The 20191-nt window shown below is 45.9% G+C and overlaps 1 protein-coding gene across 2 annotated transcripts in view; it reads left to right on the plus strand.

Annotated features, from left to right (window-relative positions):
- LOC143145435 (uncharacterized) overlaps window positions 1-20191 on the plus strand; it is a 46605-nt gene that overhangs the window by 5681 nt on the left and 20733 nt on the right. For both annotated transcript variants that reach the window (XM_076308809.1, XM_076308810.1), the window contains exon 2: window positions 14393-14645. In XM_076308809.1, coding sequence (XP_076164924.1) covers window positions 14393-14645 — 253 coding nt within the window. The remainder of the gene's footprint in view (window positions 1-14392; window positions 14646-20191) is intronic.

Raw genomic sequence — 20191 nt, forward strand, 5'->3', positions numbered from 1 at the left:
TAGATTCGGGAAACGTTCGAGTGGAAGATTTTGAGCGAACAGAAGCACACTTTAAGGTTAATTATAGAGGAACATTATATTGTGAGAACGCACCGGGGTTAAATCTTCGAACGATACATCCATCCTGTGCACTTATGATTTTCTCACCAGACCACTTTAATAAAATACCCAAGATTTCTCAGAGAGTTACTTCCATACTGAAACTAACAATCTTCATCTTGCAAATAAAAATAATATCTAGTCTTTGGTAGGAGAGTATCTCTACAAAATAAAAATCTAAAACTCTTTATTCCATTTCCAAGTTATGCATCCTGTTCACTTATAATTGTCTCGGCAGATTACCTTGATAAAATACCCAATATCTTAAAGAGAGTTCCATACTGAAACTAAAAATCTTCATATCTCAAATAAAAATACTATCTAGATGTAAAAATAATTTTTAGAAATCTAAAAATCTTTATTCCACTTCCACGAGTAAAAATCGTACTTGGTACGATAAAAAATCATACCTTCTCCCAGTAAGGGTACTCACTTTTACACTCAATTGAAAAATCCAGGGGGTGGCTCAATCCACGCGCGGAGGTTCCGCAGAACGCGAAGACGCGTCTCGATCAAAGTTCGACCGAACTTCACGGCGACAGCTCGAACTCATCCGCGATCTCGCTGCGCTCGAATCGTTATCGCGATCGTTCGATATCGCGAAACGTTCGTCGCTGTCTTCTGGCCGAGTCGTCCGCTTAACGGCTTCTCCGCTCGACGAATGTGACCGTTAAGCTGGAACGAGATATATTCGGGCGCGTGGTCGTCCTCCTTTTCACGGATTTCTCTCGATTAAAATCGCGACGCAAACGAGATCCTCTCGAGCGAGTAGGACGCGAGTCGCGGGCCGCCGATAGGACGGCCGCGGGCCCCCGCGATCCCTCGAGGCGGGGCCCCCGGTCGGAAACGGTAGCCCGTTGTCGAGCGTGGCGGGCCACCGGCGACGAAAAAAATTTCACGCCGGCGTGTAGGGTTTCGTCGGAGTGTCAACCGTAATAAATAGCCAATGACTTAGTTAGCGGAGGAGCAACGACACGCCGCGTCGACCGAGTCCCGGGAGTTACGACCGGTTCGGAATCGGCTCGGGATCGATTAACTCGGAGAGAGCCAGATGGAGAGGGCTCACCCCCCTCCGCGACCCTACGGAGGGAACGCCTCGAAACAACCGGAAACCGTAACGACCCTTATCGTTCTCGCCTTCTGGATCGTTGATCGTTCAATCGACTCCACCAGATTTATTTCACCTACCCGTATACGACGAGGAGCACACCAAACAGAAATTTCGTCGAAATGCATACGGAGACCCGTTGCGTGTATCTGGCGATAAATAAACAAACGATACGTTCCGCGAGATGTTTCGATCGCGATACGCATCGATCTGATAACGCCGCTTTTCGTTGCGCGCGTTGATCGCGTAAACTGTCCCGGTAATCGCTCTGTAAACATTCTGGGGAGATCGTAGCCGAGTCTGGCGGTGATATCGATCTCGGGTTGCGGACGATAGCGTCGCGCGACCGAGTCGCGGCTGAGTCGCGGCTAAGTCGGTGTCACGCGGGCCGGGGGGCGGGGTCGCGGAACCGAGACGCGTTGCGCGTCACCGGTTCGTCGCGGGTCGTGGAACCGTGGCACGCTGCCGCGACACCGTCTACCGCGGGTCGCGGTACCGTGGCACGCTGCCGCGTCACCGTCTACCGCGGGTCGCGGTACCGTGGCACGTTACCGCGTCACCCTTTGCTCGCGACTCGACGACATCGACCCACATACGATTTCGTGGGCGCCCACCTGGACCAGTTCGCCGCTTAAACGATCGTTGACACGTACGACGCGCACGAGGACCAGCGAGAAATACCTTCTAGACGTTTCTTCCTCCTCCTCTTCTTCTTCTTCTTATTTTTATTTTTCTTCTTCTTCTTCTCCTTCTTATTTTTCTTTTTCTTCTTCTTGTTCTTATTTTTCTTTTTCTTTTTCTTCTTCTTCTTTTTTTTTCGGTTCCATAATATCGCTTCCACGATCCCGAGAAAAGATTTCTCGGCGTCGATAAGCGATAAGCTGCAACCGATAAGCCCGAAGGAATCATTTTCTGTCCGGTCGCGATCGCTGACAATTTTATCGCCGACCCACCGTGTCTGGGATCATTTTTTTTAATCGGACGCGCAAAGTTCCAAGTGAACGAGTGATTTATTGGAAATCGTTCGCGACAGCCGGCGAGATTTTCACGCGGAGATACAGACCGGAGCGGCGCAGTTTCGGTATTACCGAACACCGGAATACACGGAACACCGTGAACCCAGTCGTGTCGTTTACGGGTATCTGTGGTAGCAACCGAAACGTTGTTTCGTACAATTAATTTCGCGAAACAATGTCACGATAAGTCGCTGGTAATCGCTTGAGAAAATTATCGAAGATTCGCACGGGATAATACAATTATTCCAACGACATTGTCCAAATAAAAAATAACTCTCTCAGTCTGCATCCACGTCGAATCGTAAAACGTAAAGCTTACTTTAGGTCAGAGACGCAACAACGCGCATCAATGGGTGCATTCGTTCGATTGTTGGATACATCGCGAGTAAAAATTCTCTCCCGTGATATAAATATTGATATTTGTTCGAGGGATGATCGAACAAAATTTTACTTCTCGTTTCGTTCGTCGTTTAGTACTTTTCGCGCTCGCAAAAATTACTTCCGTCTTCGTAACTCGCGTTCTCGTGTACTTGAACTTGAGTTTGTTTCACAAGCGACAGAATAGAATAAAAAAAGAACTAAGTCGGCCGTGACGTCGCTCGAGAGCTCTCCTTTTGTCAGATGGATACGAGGCTTACCCGGAAGTCTCTCGGACGATGTCAACCGCGAGATGTCTGTGCGTCGTTCAAGGCGAGCACACGTACGGGTAAACGGCGAGCGAAACGAGGCGATATGGTTCGTTCAGCCGGAATTATATCGTGCGCCGTTACTCGAGTAAAACCGATCGGGTGTTCGAGACGGGGGCATGGCTAGAAACGACGGAAAAATTACGACGATGTCCTTTCCGGCCTGCATCGCGTCGGTGACTCGCTCCGATCGAGTCTCTGGATTGTGTCTCGATGGAACGACACGATTCCGAACTGGTTTACGCGCACGCGGTAGGTTTTCCGCGCGATTTCGACGAGGGACGCGGAAAACACGACGTGGACCAGAGCATGAGGAAGAATCGTCGAAATCGCGACGACTTTTCGTGTCCAGAGCGCGAACGACAACGTTTTGAATTACGAAGTGCGAACGACGTTTGTTAACGCCTTTCGGTTAACGCGAACGCTCGTTACGCGTCGATATCGAGATCGTTGCGCGAAACTTGCTACGAAGATTCCCCCAGAACGATCAGAAGAACGTATTCGATGGATTTCGGTATGGTATGCGACGAGAGTAATTCTCAGCGTCTCGTCACGCAGAAATACCTCTCAGGCTTGCTCTAGAATGCTCTCGAAACGATTAGAGGAGTATTTTTTGTGGTTTTCGGTGTGATGTTCATTGAGAGTAATTCTCAGTGTTTTCTTGTAACTCTGAGACTTGCTCTAGGAGCGAGAGTAATCCTCTAGCTACACAGAGCATCCTTTCAGACTTGCTCTAGAATGCTCTCTAAACGATTAGAGGAGTATTTTTTGTACTTTTCGATGTGATATCCATTGATAATAATTCTTAGTGCCCTCCCATCGCATAGAAATACCCCTCAAAGTTGCTCTAGAATCGAGAGTAATCTTCTAGCTGCACAGAACATCCTTTCAGACTTGCTCTAGAATGCTCTCTAAACGATTAGAGAAGTATTTTTTCTACTTTTAGGTGTGATATTCATTGGGAGTAATTCTCAGTGCCCATTCATCGTGCAGAACTATCTCTCTGACTTTCTCTAGAATCGAGAGCACTTCTCAGCGGTCTCTGATCGCGCAGAAATACCGCTGAGACTTGCTCTAGAATCGAGAGTAATTCCCCCGCTTCCAGAACATCCTTTCAGACTTGCTCCAAAATGCTCTCGAAACTATTAGAGGAGGAGTATTCTTCTAGAGACTTTCTCTAGAATACAGAGTAATTCTCAGCGTTCTCCCATCACGCAGAAATACCTCTGAGACTTGTTCTAGAATCGAGAATAATTCTTTCGCTTCCAGAACATCCTTTCAGACTTGCTCCAAAATGCTCTTGAAACTATTAGAGGAGGAGTATTCCTCCAGAGTCTTTCCCTAGAATTGAGAGCACTTCTCAGCGTCCTCCCATCGCGCAGAAATACCTCTGAGACTTGCTCTAGAATATAGAGTAATCCACAACGTTCTCTCGTAGCGTCGAACTTCCTTTCAGACTTGCTCTAGAATGCTCTCCAAACGATTAGAGGTGAAGTATTCTTCTAGAGTCTTTCTCTAGAATTGAGAGCACTTCTCAGCGTCCTTCCATCGCGCAGAGATATCTCAGAGACTTGCTCTAAAATCTAGAGTAATCCTCAATACCCTCTCCTAGCGTCGAACATCCTTTAGAACGTCCAGGATCCCCATTATGCGATTAGAGAAACATCCTCCGTGTATTTCGGTACATCCATCGAGAGTAATTCTCAGCATCCTCCCGACCCGGTAGATAGGATCTCTTGCCAGACTTCCTCCAGCGAAGCGATTAGAATTTCTGTCCGTTCGTCGAGAGTAATTCAGAAGAAGAAAAAAGCGAACGTATCCAGCAACGGTCAGCATTAATTCACGTATCACGAACAAACAAAGTGCCTCTTTTAATTACCCGTCGACAGATTGATCGATCGAGCGCGGTGTCTTTGTCGTAATCAGATAACGCCTTAATGCTTCGCGCAGCCGACCCGGTTGGCGAACGCTGCGCTACATAAATTTTTCCTCGGGAACTTCACGCGTCGGGATGCCGTTCGACGCTCCTACGATATCCGAGCAGCCCCGGGGTTTTCGTCGAGGTTCCGGTTTTTCGAGGAATGGAATCTGGAATACTCCCAGGGAACGTTTCGATCAACAGATTCCGTCTGAACGTGGTATCTGTGCATCTTCCTCCATGCTTCGCTAAATTTCAATACTCTTCTGTAAAAATCCATCCTGCGTCGCTTCTACACCAACTCGTCGTTTCTGTCTCTTTTGTCCCCTAGAAAACTTTGGCAACATTTTACTCCTTGTGAAGGAGACACGACAGAGGTGTGTGTATGTGTGTATGTATGTGTGTGTGTGTTTCACCGTCCTTGAATATCCACGTTCTTTCCCTCGCCACCGAAACGAAACAACAAGTGCGAGTGCACGGTAATACCGTTCCGAGCGTTCAATCTCCACGTCTAATCCCGAATAATCGTTACGAGAACGACGCGATAAGTCAATATGCGCAACACGGTCGTAATCAGAACCGAGACGCGGTTTATCGACGCGGCATGCGGAAGTAATAAAAAAAAAAAAACAAAAAAAAAACAAAACAAAATAAAAAAAGAAAACAAACAAAAAAAAAAACATCGATCTGGACACGCGACGAGCGGCAACGAGCAATGTGTCTACATACGGGTACGCAGATTTATCGATTAACCGGATTGTCGTCGGCGGATAGGCGACCCGATAATCGGCGCTCGATAGGGATCGGCGTTGTTTGTCGCGCACCGGCTTGGGTTCTGGAATCCGTAACGAGACCCGCGAGCGCGACCGCCACCCCCTCCCCTCCACTCCTTCCCCCACTCCTCGACGTTTGCTTTCGGACGTTTCTGACTCGGCAACGACGGCTCGTAATTCATTTCGCGAGCGTATTTCTCGGTCGTAAAGTTGTCTCCGTGGCTGGACCGAGACTTCCGGCGCGGGGCTGACTTTACACACCTTTATCGTTTCGATCGCCATCGGGTCGTTAAAAATACGCGGGGAATCGCGGTCTTCTCTTCCGTCTAACGACGGTGGAACGGGTCGTGAGCGTTGGAAAAACGATTCGCGTAAATATCGTCGCGGTTGCGCGGAGCCAGCCTCTCTCGGTCGCAAATCGCGTGGAAAATTCGACAACGCCGCCGGCACCCGTCGGAGATCGTCGTGTCGGTCCACCCCGCCCCACCCACTCCCCGCGCGGAGAGCAAAGGCGACGCGGTGCCGTGGGTGGGGGAACTGGTTGTCGTAGATCGTGGGGGAGGACATTAGCGGGCGGGACGCGTTTCAATCTGTCCCGGTTCGCGTCTTTGATCCGGCGGCGCGCACTCGCGACCGTAACTCACTTGACGAGGTCGGTCGTAAAGTCGGTCGAACTCGGTCTCACTCGGGGGGCCCATGGCAGACGCGCGGCCCGCGTACCGTTCCGGCGACTCGTCATCCGTTTCGTCAGTCGTTTAACACCGCCGTTCGCCGTGTCGAATAAAAATACGCGGATGACAGACCACACATCGCGCTAACCTCTCCTGACCGGCCAATTAGCCGCTACCCGCCACGCCGAAAATTCCCTCGCCAAATAATTATCCGCGCGTTCGTACGTTCGTTCGCCCGGCCCCCTCGATCCCTACTTCTCGCCCAACCATTCCAGTTGCGTCGATCGGTCGACATTCGCGACAGTCGATCCACGATACGTGGCTCGGGCGAGTAGGGAAGAAGATTTCTCGCAACCTCTCCCATCTTAGCGCACTTCTGTCTTTAGTGTTCAACGAGGGAATCGTTTTAACGCAATTTTTAAACCCTCGTAAGAAAATCGTGTTAAACGTTGACGAGTTTCGCGAAAGTATCGACGTTGAGCATCTCACGGTGGCTCAGCTAAAGCCGGACGGTGTTTATTATTAATTTATTCGCGATAATTTCGTGTTATCGAGCCGGGCACCGCGCACCTGCCGGGACCGCGGGTTTTTAACGAAGCTAATCGCGCGTGCCCCCCGAAAGAAATCGTTCCGTTTCCGTTGGCAATTAGCCCGCGCGGAACACCCGTTCCGGTTTCGAGGGCTGTTTCACTCGGTCGTCGAAGCTTTCGAAACACCGGATCGTATCGTTCACGGTCGCGGCTCGTTCGTCGATAATCTTTCGATCGTTTTTTTTCCCCCCACCCTGAACCATCTCGCGAGAACGAGACGGACCAACGACGGATCTGGTCGTTAGGGAGGCGGAGTGGGGGGTTCGAGGGGACGTTCTATTTTAACGCCTCGTCTTTTCTACGTGATTCGCGAACGCGCGTACAACTCGTAATCCCGTCGACTCAACGAAACCGTGATAAAGTCGGTAATGGGCGGTTAGGGAGTGACGGGCCGGTGGGTACGTCAGGTGCGGCCCATCAATTCTTTGTTCGTTTATTTATTTATTTATTTACCAAGTATACGGGTTAGCTTCTTCGTGTTAAAAATATTATTGTAAGAGGATCTTGATCCCTGGATAATCATGGTCACGATTTTAAAAATCCTGGAGAAGAAAAATTCCGTTTATTTATTTATTTATTTACTAAGTATACGGGTTAGCTTTTTCGGGTTGTACATATTATTGTAAGAGGATTTCGATTTCTGGATAATCGTGGAAACAGATTTTAAAAATCCTGGGGAAGAAAAATTCCGTTTATTTATTTATTTATTTATTTATTAAGTATACGGGTTATCTTCTTCGTATTGAAAATATTATTGTAAGAAAATTTCAATTACTGGATAATTGTGGTCACGATTTAACAAATTTCAAAATTTTTAAAAAAATTTCAAAATTTCAATTGCCGAGCGTACGGGTTACCTCGCTTACAAGTACATTGTCATTATCGAAATGTTTCGTCGAGTCAAAGAGTATGAATAGAAAATTATATTTTTTTTACTATTTAAACCATCCTACAAAGTGATCTCGTACCTGTGTTTCCTTAGACACGAATCTCCCTTCGACGTTCGTGATTTCCAATCGTCGAATGTTAAGGGAATTAACCGTTTGCACTGAGATTCGTAAACAAAAGAAAGAGTACACGGTCAGGGAACGATAATAAAGTACTGTCCGTGTCTAGACGCAGATTAAAGTAACGGAACCGTTACAATCATTCCGCTGTAAAATATAATGAAGAGGTCTTGAACTTTTAGCCGGCGGTTGTGTATTGTACGTTCGCAAGTGGCAATTATGGAAATATAAGAAGTGCCGGTGGAAAAACGCGTTAATACTTTTATAATTATCGAATTGAAGTCAGAGAGTTTGGCAGGTGATGGCTTCCGCTTGGTACAACCAATCGGTTCCCCTGCAGTTAAACTCGAAGACTTATCGTCTGCCACGTGAACACGTTCGAGGTAGAAAGCGACAACCTGGATAATTGCACGGGCGCGCGAGCTGGCCGCGCGATAGCGAATAAAATGTTCTCTATTTACCTTAGGCGACGGTTATAATTAAAATTTCACGTACCGCTGTCACCTGGCAATCGTCGCGATAACAACATGTACATACGAAAGTGACGACTAGAGATAACTTTGCATGTACCTTGTAATCCTTTAATTTCGATCACGATAGGAGTTGCAGATAATTGAAGATAATCAATGGTGGCGATGAGCCTTTCAGATTACCGTTGCATAAACGTTTGTTTTCGTACACTCGAAACGTTTCGCACACTGATTCTTTTACATTGGAAGGGGAGGGGGGGGGGGGGGGGTGCTGGTTTATTATTCTCGACTATTTCTCGCGTGTTTCTCCACGTACATGAGTGCATATCCACGTACGGATAAATTGGTAAATTATTTAATTGGGCGTGTTACGGAACTCCCTCGTTTCGTATGCAACCGTTAGTCTCGGGTTACAAGATTTTTATTTGCACGATAAACGGAATCAAGCTACCATGTAAATCGTGAATCGGGTGTACAGGTATCATACCTGTGTGTACATATACACACGTGTGTACCTGTGTTTGTCTGGATGTGCGTCTCTCCCTCTGTGTGTCTCTGTGTGTGGGTGTATGTTGGATGTGCGTTTCTCTCTCTCTCTCTCTCTCTCTCTTTCTGTGTCTGTGTGGGTGTGGGTGGGTAATTGATGGATGGGTATGTCTCTGTCTGTTTGTGAGTGGGTAATTGATGGATGGGTATGTCTCTCTCTGTTTGTGTGCGTGTGTGATGGATGGATGGATGTGCATGTCTCTGTGTGTGTGTGATGGATGGATGGATGGATGGATGTGCATGTCTCTGTGTGTGTGTGATGGATGGATGGATGGATGGATGTGCATGTCTCTGTGTGTGTGTGATGGATGGATGTGCATGTCTCTGTGTGTGTGTTTGTGATGGATGGATGGATGGATGGATGGATGGATGGATGGATGGATGGATGTGCAAGTCTCTCTCTCTCTCTCTCTCTCTCTGTGTGATGAATGGATGGATAGATGGATGTGCATGTCTCTGTGTGTGTGTTTGTGATGGATGGATGGAAGGATGGATGGATGTGCAAGTCTCTCTCTCTCTCTCTCTCTCTGTGATGAATGGATGGATAGATGGATGTGCATGTCTCTCTGTGTGTGTGTGTGATAGATGGATGGATGGATGTGCATGTCTCTCTGTGTGTGTGTGTGTGTTTGTGATGGATAGATGGATGGATGTGCAAGTCTCTCTCTCTGTGTGATGGATGGATGGATAGATGGATGTGCATGTCTCTGTGTGTGTGTGTGTGTGATAGATGGAGGATGGATGTGCATGTCTCTGTGTGTGTGTGTTTGTGATGGATGGATGGATGGATGTGCAAGTCTCTCTCTCTCTCTGTGTGATGGATGGATGGATAGATGGATGTGCATGTCTCTCTGTGTGTATGTGTGATAGATGGATGGATAGATGTGCATGTCTCTGTGTGTGTGTGTTTGTGATGGATGGATGGATGGATGTGCAAGTCTCTTTCTCTCTCTCTCTCTCTCTCTCTCTCTCTCTCTCTCTCTCTCTCTCTCTCTCTCTCTCTCTCTCTCTGTGTGGGTAGGTGATGGATGGATGGAAGTGCAAGTCTCTTTCTCTCTCTTTGTGTATGTGTGTGTGTGTAAAATCTTTCTTCGTTCGTTTAACGTCATTCGTTTGTTACGAAAAACGAGGAGATAATTTGTTACGAGGGATATCCAAGCAGGTGGAGGAACGCGTCGGTACACCCCGTACACCCCCCTCGTCCCCCTCGATGGAAAGTGAAATAAAATAACGTTAATCACGGGAACAACGCTAAACTAAAATAAGCTCTTCGTCGTAAGTGGATAATTATCCTTTTCCAGCCGCTACCGTGGCGCTGCGTTATTATCCTCGACGCCGAGGACGGCGGATACCTTGCTCTAACGATCAGAGAAAAGAGAAAGACAAGGTGGATGGAATTATTTAGTCGCTCGCGGTTTGATTACGCTCTAGCTTCGCCTGGCGCGCAAAACATGAAGCAAACGATCCTTGAAAATCACGCGGGATCGATTAATTACACGACCGTTTTGCGAATAACGTGGATTACGATCTGACGCGCTTTGTTGAGAAATTACACACCAATTCCTGGATCAAGAACAATAGTTTCAAACTCTCGTTTCGATCGTTCTCGATCTTCGGTCTTGGATAGTGTTTTCTTTCCAATATTGAGGTTGGGCCACTTCCACTCGTGGAACGGGCCCAACCTGGCCCCTTTCGATTCTAACCTATAAGATGACGGAAGTCAAGTCCTTTTAGCCTCGATAAAAGATCCTTTTGCAATGGATAACATGGAGAGAGTGTAAAGTTGGGGGTATCATTTCTCTCTCGCGAAGCAGAGAATAATATTTCAATAATATTTTAATATTCGAGACACATTTGACCGTAAATTTCAAGATGTTGTTTTTCAATGTCGTATGCACTGAACTAGAGGTGTATATCTATAAATAAAAAACGCTAATGTCGATAAGTATTGGTAATGTATTTATCAATGGTGTACATATTGAGTGAATTATCACGAGTGACAGTTCAGGAGAAAATGTCTCTTCTTCGTCGAGTGCATCAGACTTTTCCAACTCGATTTCGAAGACACGTTTTCTTTTTTTCTACTCATTTTTCCAAGTAAAATAATCCCATTTTTTATTTTACTGTCTATTTCGCCCTATATAAAAATTAACAAGAATAATATTGTAGTATTGATAGGAAATATCGAGGCTAAAGGTACAATAGGTTCCTCAATAAGTTACTTCCCCCACTCCAACCACGATGCTTTCCCCCACTCCAGTCACAATGCTTCCCCCCACTCCTTACACATGGGACTCAAGGATGAAATCACAAGTTGGAGACAGTTCTCTTGCAAGAGAATTATTGGGTTGTTCGTAAAGTCATTTCGTTTTTCAAAACGGGGAATATATAATTTAATAAAATGTTTATACACTCTATAAAAAATTGTGTTTCATTTCCACCAAAAAAAAACGAAATAACTTTCCGAACAACCCAATATTTTACATTGTTTCTTTTCACAATGAATTTTTGAATCTTTGCAACAACTTTAAAAAAAAAAAAGTAACACTCATTTTGAATATCGTAATTCCGTTGTTCTTCCATCAGAGGGTGTGTTCAATAACTTTTGTCGTTCCATAATAAATAGATCTATATTAAATTCATCATTTTATTTTCCAAAAGATGGTACTACCGTTTGACAAACACGTTCAAACTTCCATGCAATCGACTCGTTCGTACATTTACAATTCGTTCAAAGTTAAAGTACCCTAGTATTTTTTACAATACAAAAAACTCACAAAATTTATCAAATAACCTATTAGACAACGTTCGAAAAAATAGTCGTCCACTCTTTGAAAATCGTTGAAATTCTGAAGTTCGAAACTCACCCTCTGTGAACGAGTGACTTGTAACCGAGCGAGTAGCAACGGAAAATGACCCGGTCTTGATTTCGGGGTCGATCGGTGAATGCATCGGTAGCGTCGTTACGAAGATAGATCGAAGGATCTCGCGTGATTGCCTTTACGCAACTCTGTCTTGGGATCGGCCGCTAATTAGCGAAAGAATCGACTTCATTGTACTAGTCGTTGCGAAGGTTCCCCGCGAGAAACGCGCGTCGCAGGACATTAGCTACGAATTACCACTTGCAATAACGGCAATTTTCATCCGCGGCGCTAGTTTCAGTCGTAAACCATCCACGGGGACTCTCGCGGGCCGCCCGAGTCTGTATTTACGTTGCACTAACCGCTTCCAGCTGGAAACCTTTCAATACACCGAGATACTCGCCAGATTATCCGCACGCAAACTCGTGGTTTCCTCTCCCGTCCGTATAACTACGATGCAACAATTAATTACCGCCGCTACATCGATTTATCGGCTATTATTCCCTTCTTCTTCTTTTTCATCCACGCGAAACAAAACGATCGATACTTTTCCTTTTTTTCTTTTTCCTCTCCTACCGCGTTTGTTCGTCAAATTGCTCCTTTCCTCTTTCGTGCACGACCGATTCCGTCTTCCGTTCGATCGCATTTCTCGGACGCGTCGCGATCATTTCTCGTTTCGGTCGATGTTATTCAATATTTACCTTTCGAGCTCGTGGACACCACAAGGTTCTCGAGTGTTTTTTTTTTTACGCCGAAATTTATCCATAAATAAATCAGAGTCGATACGACAAGTGATAATCCCGAGAGGTGTAAAATATTCGTGTATTACGAGTGTAGTCCTCCAGAATGTTAGGTTAAGTCTTTGTTCGAGATACTTGAAAAAGTTGGGTTAAGTCTTTGTTCGAAATATTTGAAAAAGTTGAGTTTAATCATTGTTCGAAAAACTTGAAAAGTTGGGTTAAGTATTCGTTCGAGATGCTTGAAAAAGTTGGGTTAAGTCTTTGTTCAATATACTTGAAAAAGTTGGGTTAAGTCTTTGTTCAAAATATTTGAAAAAGTTGGGTTAAGTCTTCGTTCGAGATACTTGAAAAAGTGGGGTTAAGTCTTCGTTTGAAATACTTGAAAAAGTTGGGTTAAGTATTCGTTCGAGATATTTGGAAAGTTGGGTTAAGTCTTTGTTCGAGATATTCGAAAAAGTTACAGGTTAGGTTAAGTCTTTCTCCGAGATACTTTATTCTGATCGATCTGCGAATGAAAAGGCGTGTATTGTTTATTCCCGAAACGCATTTATTCGGCGTACGATTTCTGCCCGTGTAGGAACAACGGTTAAGAATCCACCCTTCTCCGACGTTCCTATTCGTGCCGGCGGCAACTCGCGCTCGACTTCTGTCGACTATTTTCGTGACCGTCGGCGGCTGCGACCGATAGAAAAAAAGAGCGACAGCGACACGACCGCGACAAACGACGGAGCTCGTTTTCCGTCGACGGACGAGTCGTTTCCTTCGTGGCCCCTCGGTAGCCACGGTAATTTCGCGATGCGACGGATAGTCGTATCGGAAGTCGTGTTCTTCCGGTGTCGATTGAGCCGCGACAACTGAACATCGAACAACGATTAACCTTTTACACTTTTTCGCTGGGGCCTAACGGCAACTCCGGACGATTTGACACGTATTTGATGTATTGCTAACTTCAAATTATTTCACTTCGTTAGATTACACATAAACAGATTGCAAACCCGGACCTAACCCAGACCTAACCCAAACATAACCTAAACTTAAGTTAAACTTAACCTAGATTTAACCTAGATTCAACCCAGACCTAACCTATTCATGAAGCTGCATTGGCATCAACGCTTATCGGAACTTAACCTAAACTTAATGCAAACTTAACTTAAACTTAACCTAGATTTAACCTAGACTCAACCCAGACCTAACCTATTCATGAAGCTGCATTGGCATCAACGTTTTAAGATCCAAAGAAATGAAACTTAAATAAAAATTGTCACTCTCTCGAATTATCGCGTGAAATCGAATGGCGAACGAGAGTCGATTCTCGAGTGCAAAGGGGTTAACATTGGTACTAGTCGGAGTCTCAAATGCACTTTGTTCTCCTTTTGTGTGCATTTCAGAGAGGGAACCTAGAACTTAACTTAGACTTAACGTAAACTTAACGTACACTTAAACTTAACCTAAACTTAACTTACACTTAAATTTAACCTAAACTGAACCTAAATTGAACCTAAACTGGACCTAAATTGAACCTAAACTGAACCTAAATTTAACGTAGACCTAACCTAGACCTAACCTAAACTTAACCTAGACATAACCTAAACTTAACGTAGACCTAACCGAGACCTAACCTAAACTTAACCTAGACATAACCTAAACTTAACGTAGACCTAACCTAGACCTAACCTAAACTTAACCTAGACAACCTAAACTTAACGTAGACTTAACCTGGACCTAACCTATTCACAAAGTTACATTGGTATCGACCCTTCGAGATTCAAAGAAACAAAACTTAAATGAAAATCGTCACCTATCGAGTCACCGCGTCAACTCGAATGGCGAGGGTTGCAAAGGTGTTGAACATCGGTGCTGGTCGGAGCCTCAAACGCACTTCATTTCTCCTCTTTTGTGCGTTTCAGAGAGGGAACCGAGCGTCTCTGGCGTCGTTCGCGGTGGGCCAGCGATTCAGGAATCGATCGTCGCGGAAGACGACCCGGAGACGGACGACACCGGAAGTACCAGCGGCAAGGCCGCCTCGCCCGTGAATCCTCTGCTTCAGGAACGGTCCAATTGCGAGGAGCTTAGGCACGTGGTGTGCCACCTAGAGACGAAAGACCTGTGGGACAAGTTCAACGAGTTGGGCACCGAGATGATCATTACCAAGACTGGAAGGTAAGCTGAATTTGGTACAGCATTCGGGATTCTCGACGATCGCTAGGTTCCACGATCGGTTTTCTAGTCTCGCGACGGGTGTTCCGGTGATCGATTAATAATCGCGCGATCGGAGACTCTTGGACCGTTCTTTCGCACGGTGGTACGTGTTCCGATCCGGCCATTCTTTCACACGGCGATACACCGGGCAATTTTGAGGGAAACAATGCCTTTAGGGTAATTTGGCGCTCGGTACGAAATTGCAGGAACTCTCGAGAGTAGTGATTATTCAGACCGAAGGAACCATTTGTTTTAATACAAGATGGAAGCTTTTCTCTTCTCCAAATACGACAGTTACTACACTTTCTGTATTGTGTTCTTTCGTTCTGTGGGTGCAGTTATCCATTTTGTTCTGTGTTCAATACGGGGAACTTAACTCGGTATTTAGTTCAAACATTTACAAGATCCATTCGTCTCGATCGATCGTTTGGGCAAGAGGTTAACAATGTGTTTTTAGTGAAAGATTAATCGTTTCTCCGATCGTGGTAATCGTTTCTCCGGAAGCATTTCGCCTCCTCGTCAACGTGGTTCGAATCCCGTTTACGGTTACAATGGTGGCAAATTTTCTGTACCGTTGCTATAAATTGATCGTTACGTTGGATCATTGTACGCCGATACCGCAAACGAGCGAGATCCTCCGCATCTGCCCCGATTCCAAGAACCTCGACCGACCGAGGACACAAAATCGAACACACGAGATTCCGTATATTTCGAGAGAAACAACCTCTACCAGATTCTCTCGCCAGAGGGCACAGTAGTCGCGATTAGTTCGGAAGTATTGGGTTGTTCGGAAAGTCCTCTCATTTTTTATTTATTTTTTTTTTTTGGTGAAAATGAAACACGATTTTTTTTAGACCGTATAAACATTCGATTAAATTATATATTCTCCATTTTGGAATATAATATAATCATTGTCCCTCGTGAAAGGCCTTTGATGTCGTTGTAGCTTCTGTCCTCTACCGTGAAGATCACTCTCTACATAAACAATGCGTCTATGGTCGGTATCCATCATACGCGAAACGCGATATCGCCGTGTGAAAGAGGTCTCGGCGAACAACACAGAAACAAACGGTAGAATTCACACGGCAGCTGCAGAACCGCTAATTCGACCCTTTTGTTGGAAATGTTCTTTAAAATAATCGCGAACTGCGGTTGGCCCTGTTCCAGAGTAACTGGGCGCGATGGTTCCATCATTGTCCGTCGAACACCCGTGTAAACAATTTTCCTGCATTCCGTTCCTCGTACGAACACAAAATCATGGAAAATTGTACGAGGTTCGATCAGACGAATTATAAAATTATAAATTCTACACAAGCATCGATAAATTCGAATGACAAAGGAACGTTCGATAAACGATAATTAATTTAAAAGAAAACGATATTAAAAAAATATCGTAACTCGTGAAATTTGTCACGCGTGTCCTCGCGGAAGAAAAGTTTCACTTCGCTTCACTTCGACGCGAGATCGATCGAATAGGTTAGTTTTCCTCGGATAGTCTAGTCCTCGTTTAACTTAAACGTAACCTAGACTCAACGCAGATCTAACCTCTTCGTCAAGTTACATTGGCATCAACGCTTCGAGATCCAAAGAAACGAAACGTCTATTCGACGCGAGATCGATCGGATAGGTTAGTTTCGCGCTTGTTCCTAGGATCGCTTAGTCCTCGCTCCCACCCCCCACCCCCCTCTCTTCCCGGAAATTTAATCGGTAAGTGGGAGAGCAGCGACACCCAATGGAATGCTCGCGGCCGAGGCGAGGACGGGGGAGACGTTAAACGTTTCGTTGGTTCGGCCAATCCGTTACCCCTTTGATGCGACGTCTTCGCGAGAACGCGATCCATTACGTGGTTAAATCAAACCGCACGGTTACGCGGACGCGTCGAGATTGGCGAAACGGAAAGGAAAGCTCAACCGGGCGCACGCCAGCCGTGTATTTTATTAGACTTCGGTGCTCGCGAGACTCGGCCCCGACGGCTGAAATTCAATATTCGATCTCGGTAGGCTGGCGCGCTGAGAAGAAATTACAAGGCGAGGATTAAAAAGGTACGAAAAAGGAAGCGACGGTGGCAGGCGGCCGGTTAAATTGCTATATCGAGCGTCGGTCAATTAGTCGGGACCGGTGTGGAAACGCCAGCGAGCTTATGCCAGTTTCCAAAGGTCCTTGAGACAACCGGTGGCAATACGAACGAGCGAGGTGCCGATCTACCAAGAGCTATCGCACCTTGAGCGGGATTTTCGTCGGTGGGCTTTTCAGGGCCGTCACTACCTTTCGTTGAATCACGTCTCGTGATTTTTCTTCGCTACGGTGTATAATTAGCGTCGCTGTTCGTCGTTGAACGCGCGTAACGTCGAAATTTCAGAATTAATTATTTTCATCGAAGGTGGTTTCCCCCTGTGTCTTCGATACGTCTCGCCGCATAGTGTCGCCACTTGTCGCGATAAGGACGATTCACATCGGTCCCATCAATTTCAATTTCATTTTTTCACTAAAAAATTGTACGACGATATTGTTTCTTGGATACTTTGGATAATTTTGCAAGCGTTCTTTTTCCAAAAAGAAATTATTTTATCACTGGTTAACTTTGGATAATTTTACAAAGATTCTTTTTCCAAAAAGAAATTCATTTCTAATTAAATTTTGGAGAATTTTACAAGGATTCTCTTTCCAAAAAAAATTATTTCACCGCTGGTCAACTTTGAATAATTGCATAAGGATTTTTTTTCCAAAAAGAAATTATTTCATTGCTAGTTAACTTTGGAGAATTTTACAAAGATTCTTTTTCCAAAAAGAAATTCATTCCTCGTTAACTTTGGAGAACATTACAAGCATTATTTTTCCAAAAAAAAATTTTGTTACAGCTAGTTAACTTCGGAGAACTTCACAACGTTTCCCTTCCCAAAAAAGGAATTAATTCACCACTAGTTAACATCGAACAATTACCCAAAGATACCTTTACCAAAATCGCAAAGACAGTTCCCCGAATACATAATATCCCAAAAAATATATTCATCCCTTCTCCTCGATGACGTCGTGCAATCCGCAAAAAAAAATAATTCGAATACTTCGTAGAACAGGGGGTAGCTGCGAGCCCTCGCGGAGCATAATAGACTCGAGCGGAGAAAATCTTGTACTTTTTCGGAAGCGGTCGAGTGACGACCCTTGACGGTGAAATTAGACGGGACGAGGGGGAGGGGGCTCGGTGGAGGGGGCCGGTAAGGCTGCGAGTAGGGTTGGAGCAACGACGCGGCGGACGCGCGCCTAATTGCCCGCCGCGACGGCAACATCCACGCTCTTCCACGGTGCTCGGTGACTCCCGAAGGGGTTCCTCCACCCCAGGCTGCACGCTTAGTCGCGCGTTAGTAATTAGATCTGCGTCGCGATGCTGCTCGTCGCTCCCTTCAGCCGTCAACTTACCGTCCTCCCCCACCTCTCAGTTCGTTCCTCCGCCCTTCGCCACCAACCCCCTCTCGCAACGCCTCCCCTCCTATCACTTGCCTTCTCTCTCTCTCTCTCTCTCTCTCTCTCTCTCTCTCTCTCTCTCTCTCTCTCTCTCTCTCTCTCAATGTCCCTGTTCCTTCTTCGGTTATTTGCCGAGACTTAAAGGGCAGAATGGAGACCAACCCCCCTTCCTTTCGTTCGCCCTTCTTTCGCTCCCGGCCACACCGGGTATCCTCCCTTCCCGCGATCCCCCACCACCACCCTGGGTCGCTCGACTCTATCGTCTCCCCCCACCCCACCCCGATCGCGCCAGTTCTCCGACAGATCGAGCTCGCGTACGTTCGCGAGGTGGGCGTGAACGTTTCCGTAGGAGGGAATTCGCGAAGCTTTCAGAGAAGCTTTAACGAGATCGACCCGACGAAAAGAATCCATCCCCCCCACCCCACCCCCAAACACACACCCGCCCCCTGATTCTGTGGCGCGCGCGGATAAAGAAAGCACGGAGTTCTCAGGAGTCGGGCGAGGTTGTTTCAGCTGAGAGGGGTCCGGGGGGGCCAGATCGAAGGGGGGGGCCACCTTCACCCGCGAGCCGAGTTCAATTCATTAACAAAGGACGGCTTGATAAATAAAAGCATTACTCACACTCGTGGCGCTGGCGGGATGAATGCATACCGAGTCGACAAGGACCGAGGAGAAGACGTAGATAAGATCGGCGGGTGTCCCCGCGTTTTAGTGGTCGAGCAGCGGGGGGCCCGACACGGTATTAATGTTTGGCCTCCGAGGCAAAACATTCACGCCAGCCTCATCCTCTGCCCCCTCGCTCCGGCTGCCCCCCTCTACACGGTACACCAGCCCCCTACACCCCTCTGCGCCAACGACACCAACGAGTTCTTCCCCCCCTCGTCGAGTTAACCCTAAAATTGTTGCGGATCGTTTTCTTACCGATTATACCGGGGAACGGGTTCCTAGATTTCTCGGGGGGTGGAAGGGTACCGGAACATTTTTACGTGAATTTTTCTCGGGCCCCTTGGAAGTATTTTTGCCTTGGAAGGGGCCCCAATCGTTATCGGTCGATTTATTAGGTTGTTCGAAAAGTGATTTTGTTTTACAAAATGGAGAATGTGTAATTTAATGAAATGCTTATACACTCTGAAAAAATCGTGTTTCATTTTCAACAAAAAAAAAAAACTACTGAATTTTTTAAAAAATCGTTGGAAAATCGAAATGATTTTTTGAGCAACTGAATACTTTTTTTTAATCAAATTGTTGGCAATTTGCATGCGTTCTTTCACCGTGTACCCTTTCACGATTAATTTCCCATCCAGATGACCTGTGTCAAGTTTCAGGTGTAAAAATGGCGCGAAATTCAAATCGACCGGTGACAACTGGGACACCCTGTATTTATCGTTGGGATTTATCTCGTACGAGGGGGGTTTCGTGGTTTTGATGCAATTTGCAAAATTATCAGGGGGGTCCAAATGTGTCTCCGTGATCTATTGTCTTCTACCTCGTACCCCAAGGGGGGTTCATAATTTTAGTTACACCGGGGTACGCGAGAAGACGAAAGTCTCGAGTGGAGGGCCCCCCCAACGTGTCTCGCGACGTATTTTCTGTTATTGTGTAGCTCGTACCCCCTCAGGAAGGGGGGTTTAATTATATAGGGGTACCGAGGTGTCGTACTCGATAATTTCTGGCTAGGGAATTTTTCTCAGGGGGTCGCATGTATCTCGCTGTTCTATTTTAATCTTCTACCACTGAGCAGGGGTTTATGACTTCAATTACAAGGGGGGCACTTGAAATTTATTTCGAGGTAAAAATTCCCCATGTTCATTTCTTTTTTCACTGTATACGAGAGAAGAATAATATTTCTTTTATCAAACATCCTAACACAAAAATTCATTCTTGGCAAAGATTTCCCATGTGTACTTTTCTCTTTCACCATATACAATAGAAAAACAATATTCCTTTCATCAAACATCCTAACACAAAAATTCATTTCTTGGCAAAGATTCCCCATGTCTAGTTCTCTTTTTCATCATATACAAGAGAAAAATAATATTTCATTAGTA

The sequence above is a fragment of the Ptiloglossa arizonensis genome, chromosome 4, assembly GCF_051014685.1.
Source record: "Ptiloglossa arizonensis isolate GNS036 chromosome 4, iyPtiAriz1_principal, whole genome shotgun sequence".
In the NCBI taxonomy this organism is placed as follows: Eukaryota; Metazoa; Arthropoda; class Insecta; order Hymenoptera; family Colletidae; genus Ptiloglossa; species Ptiloglossa arizonensis.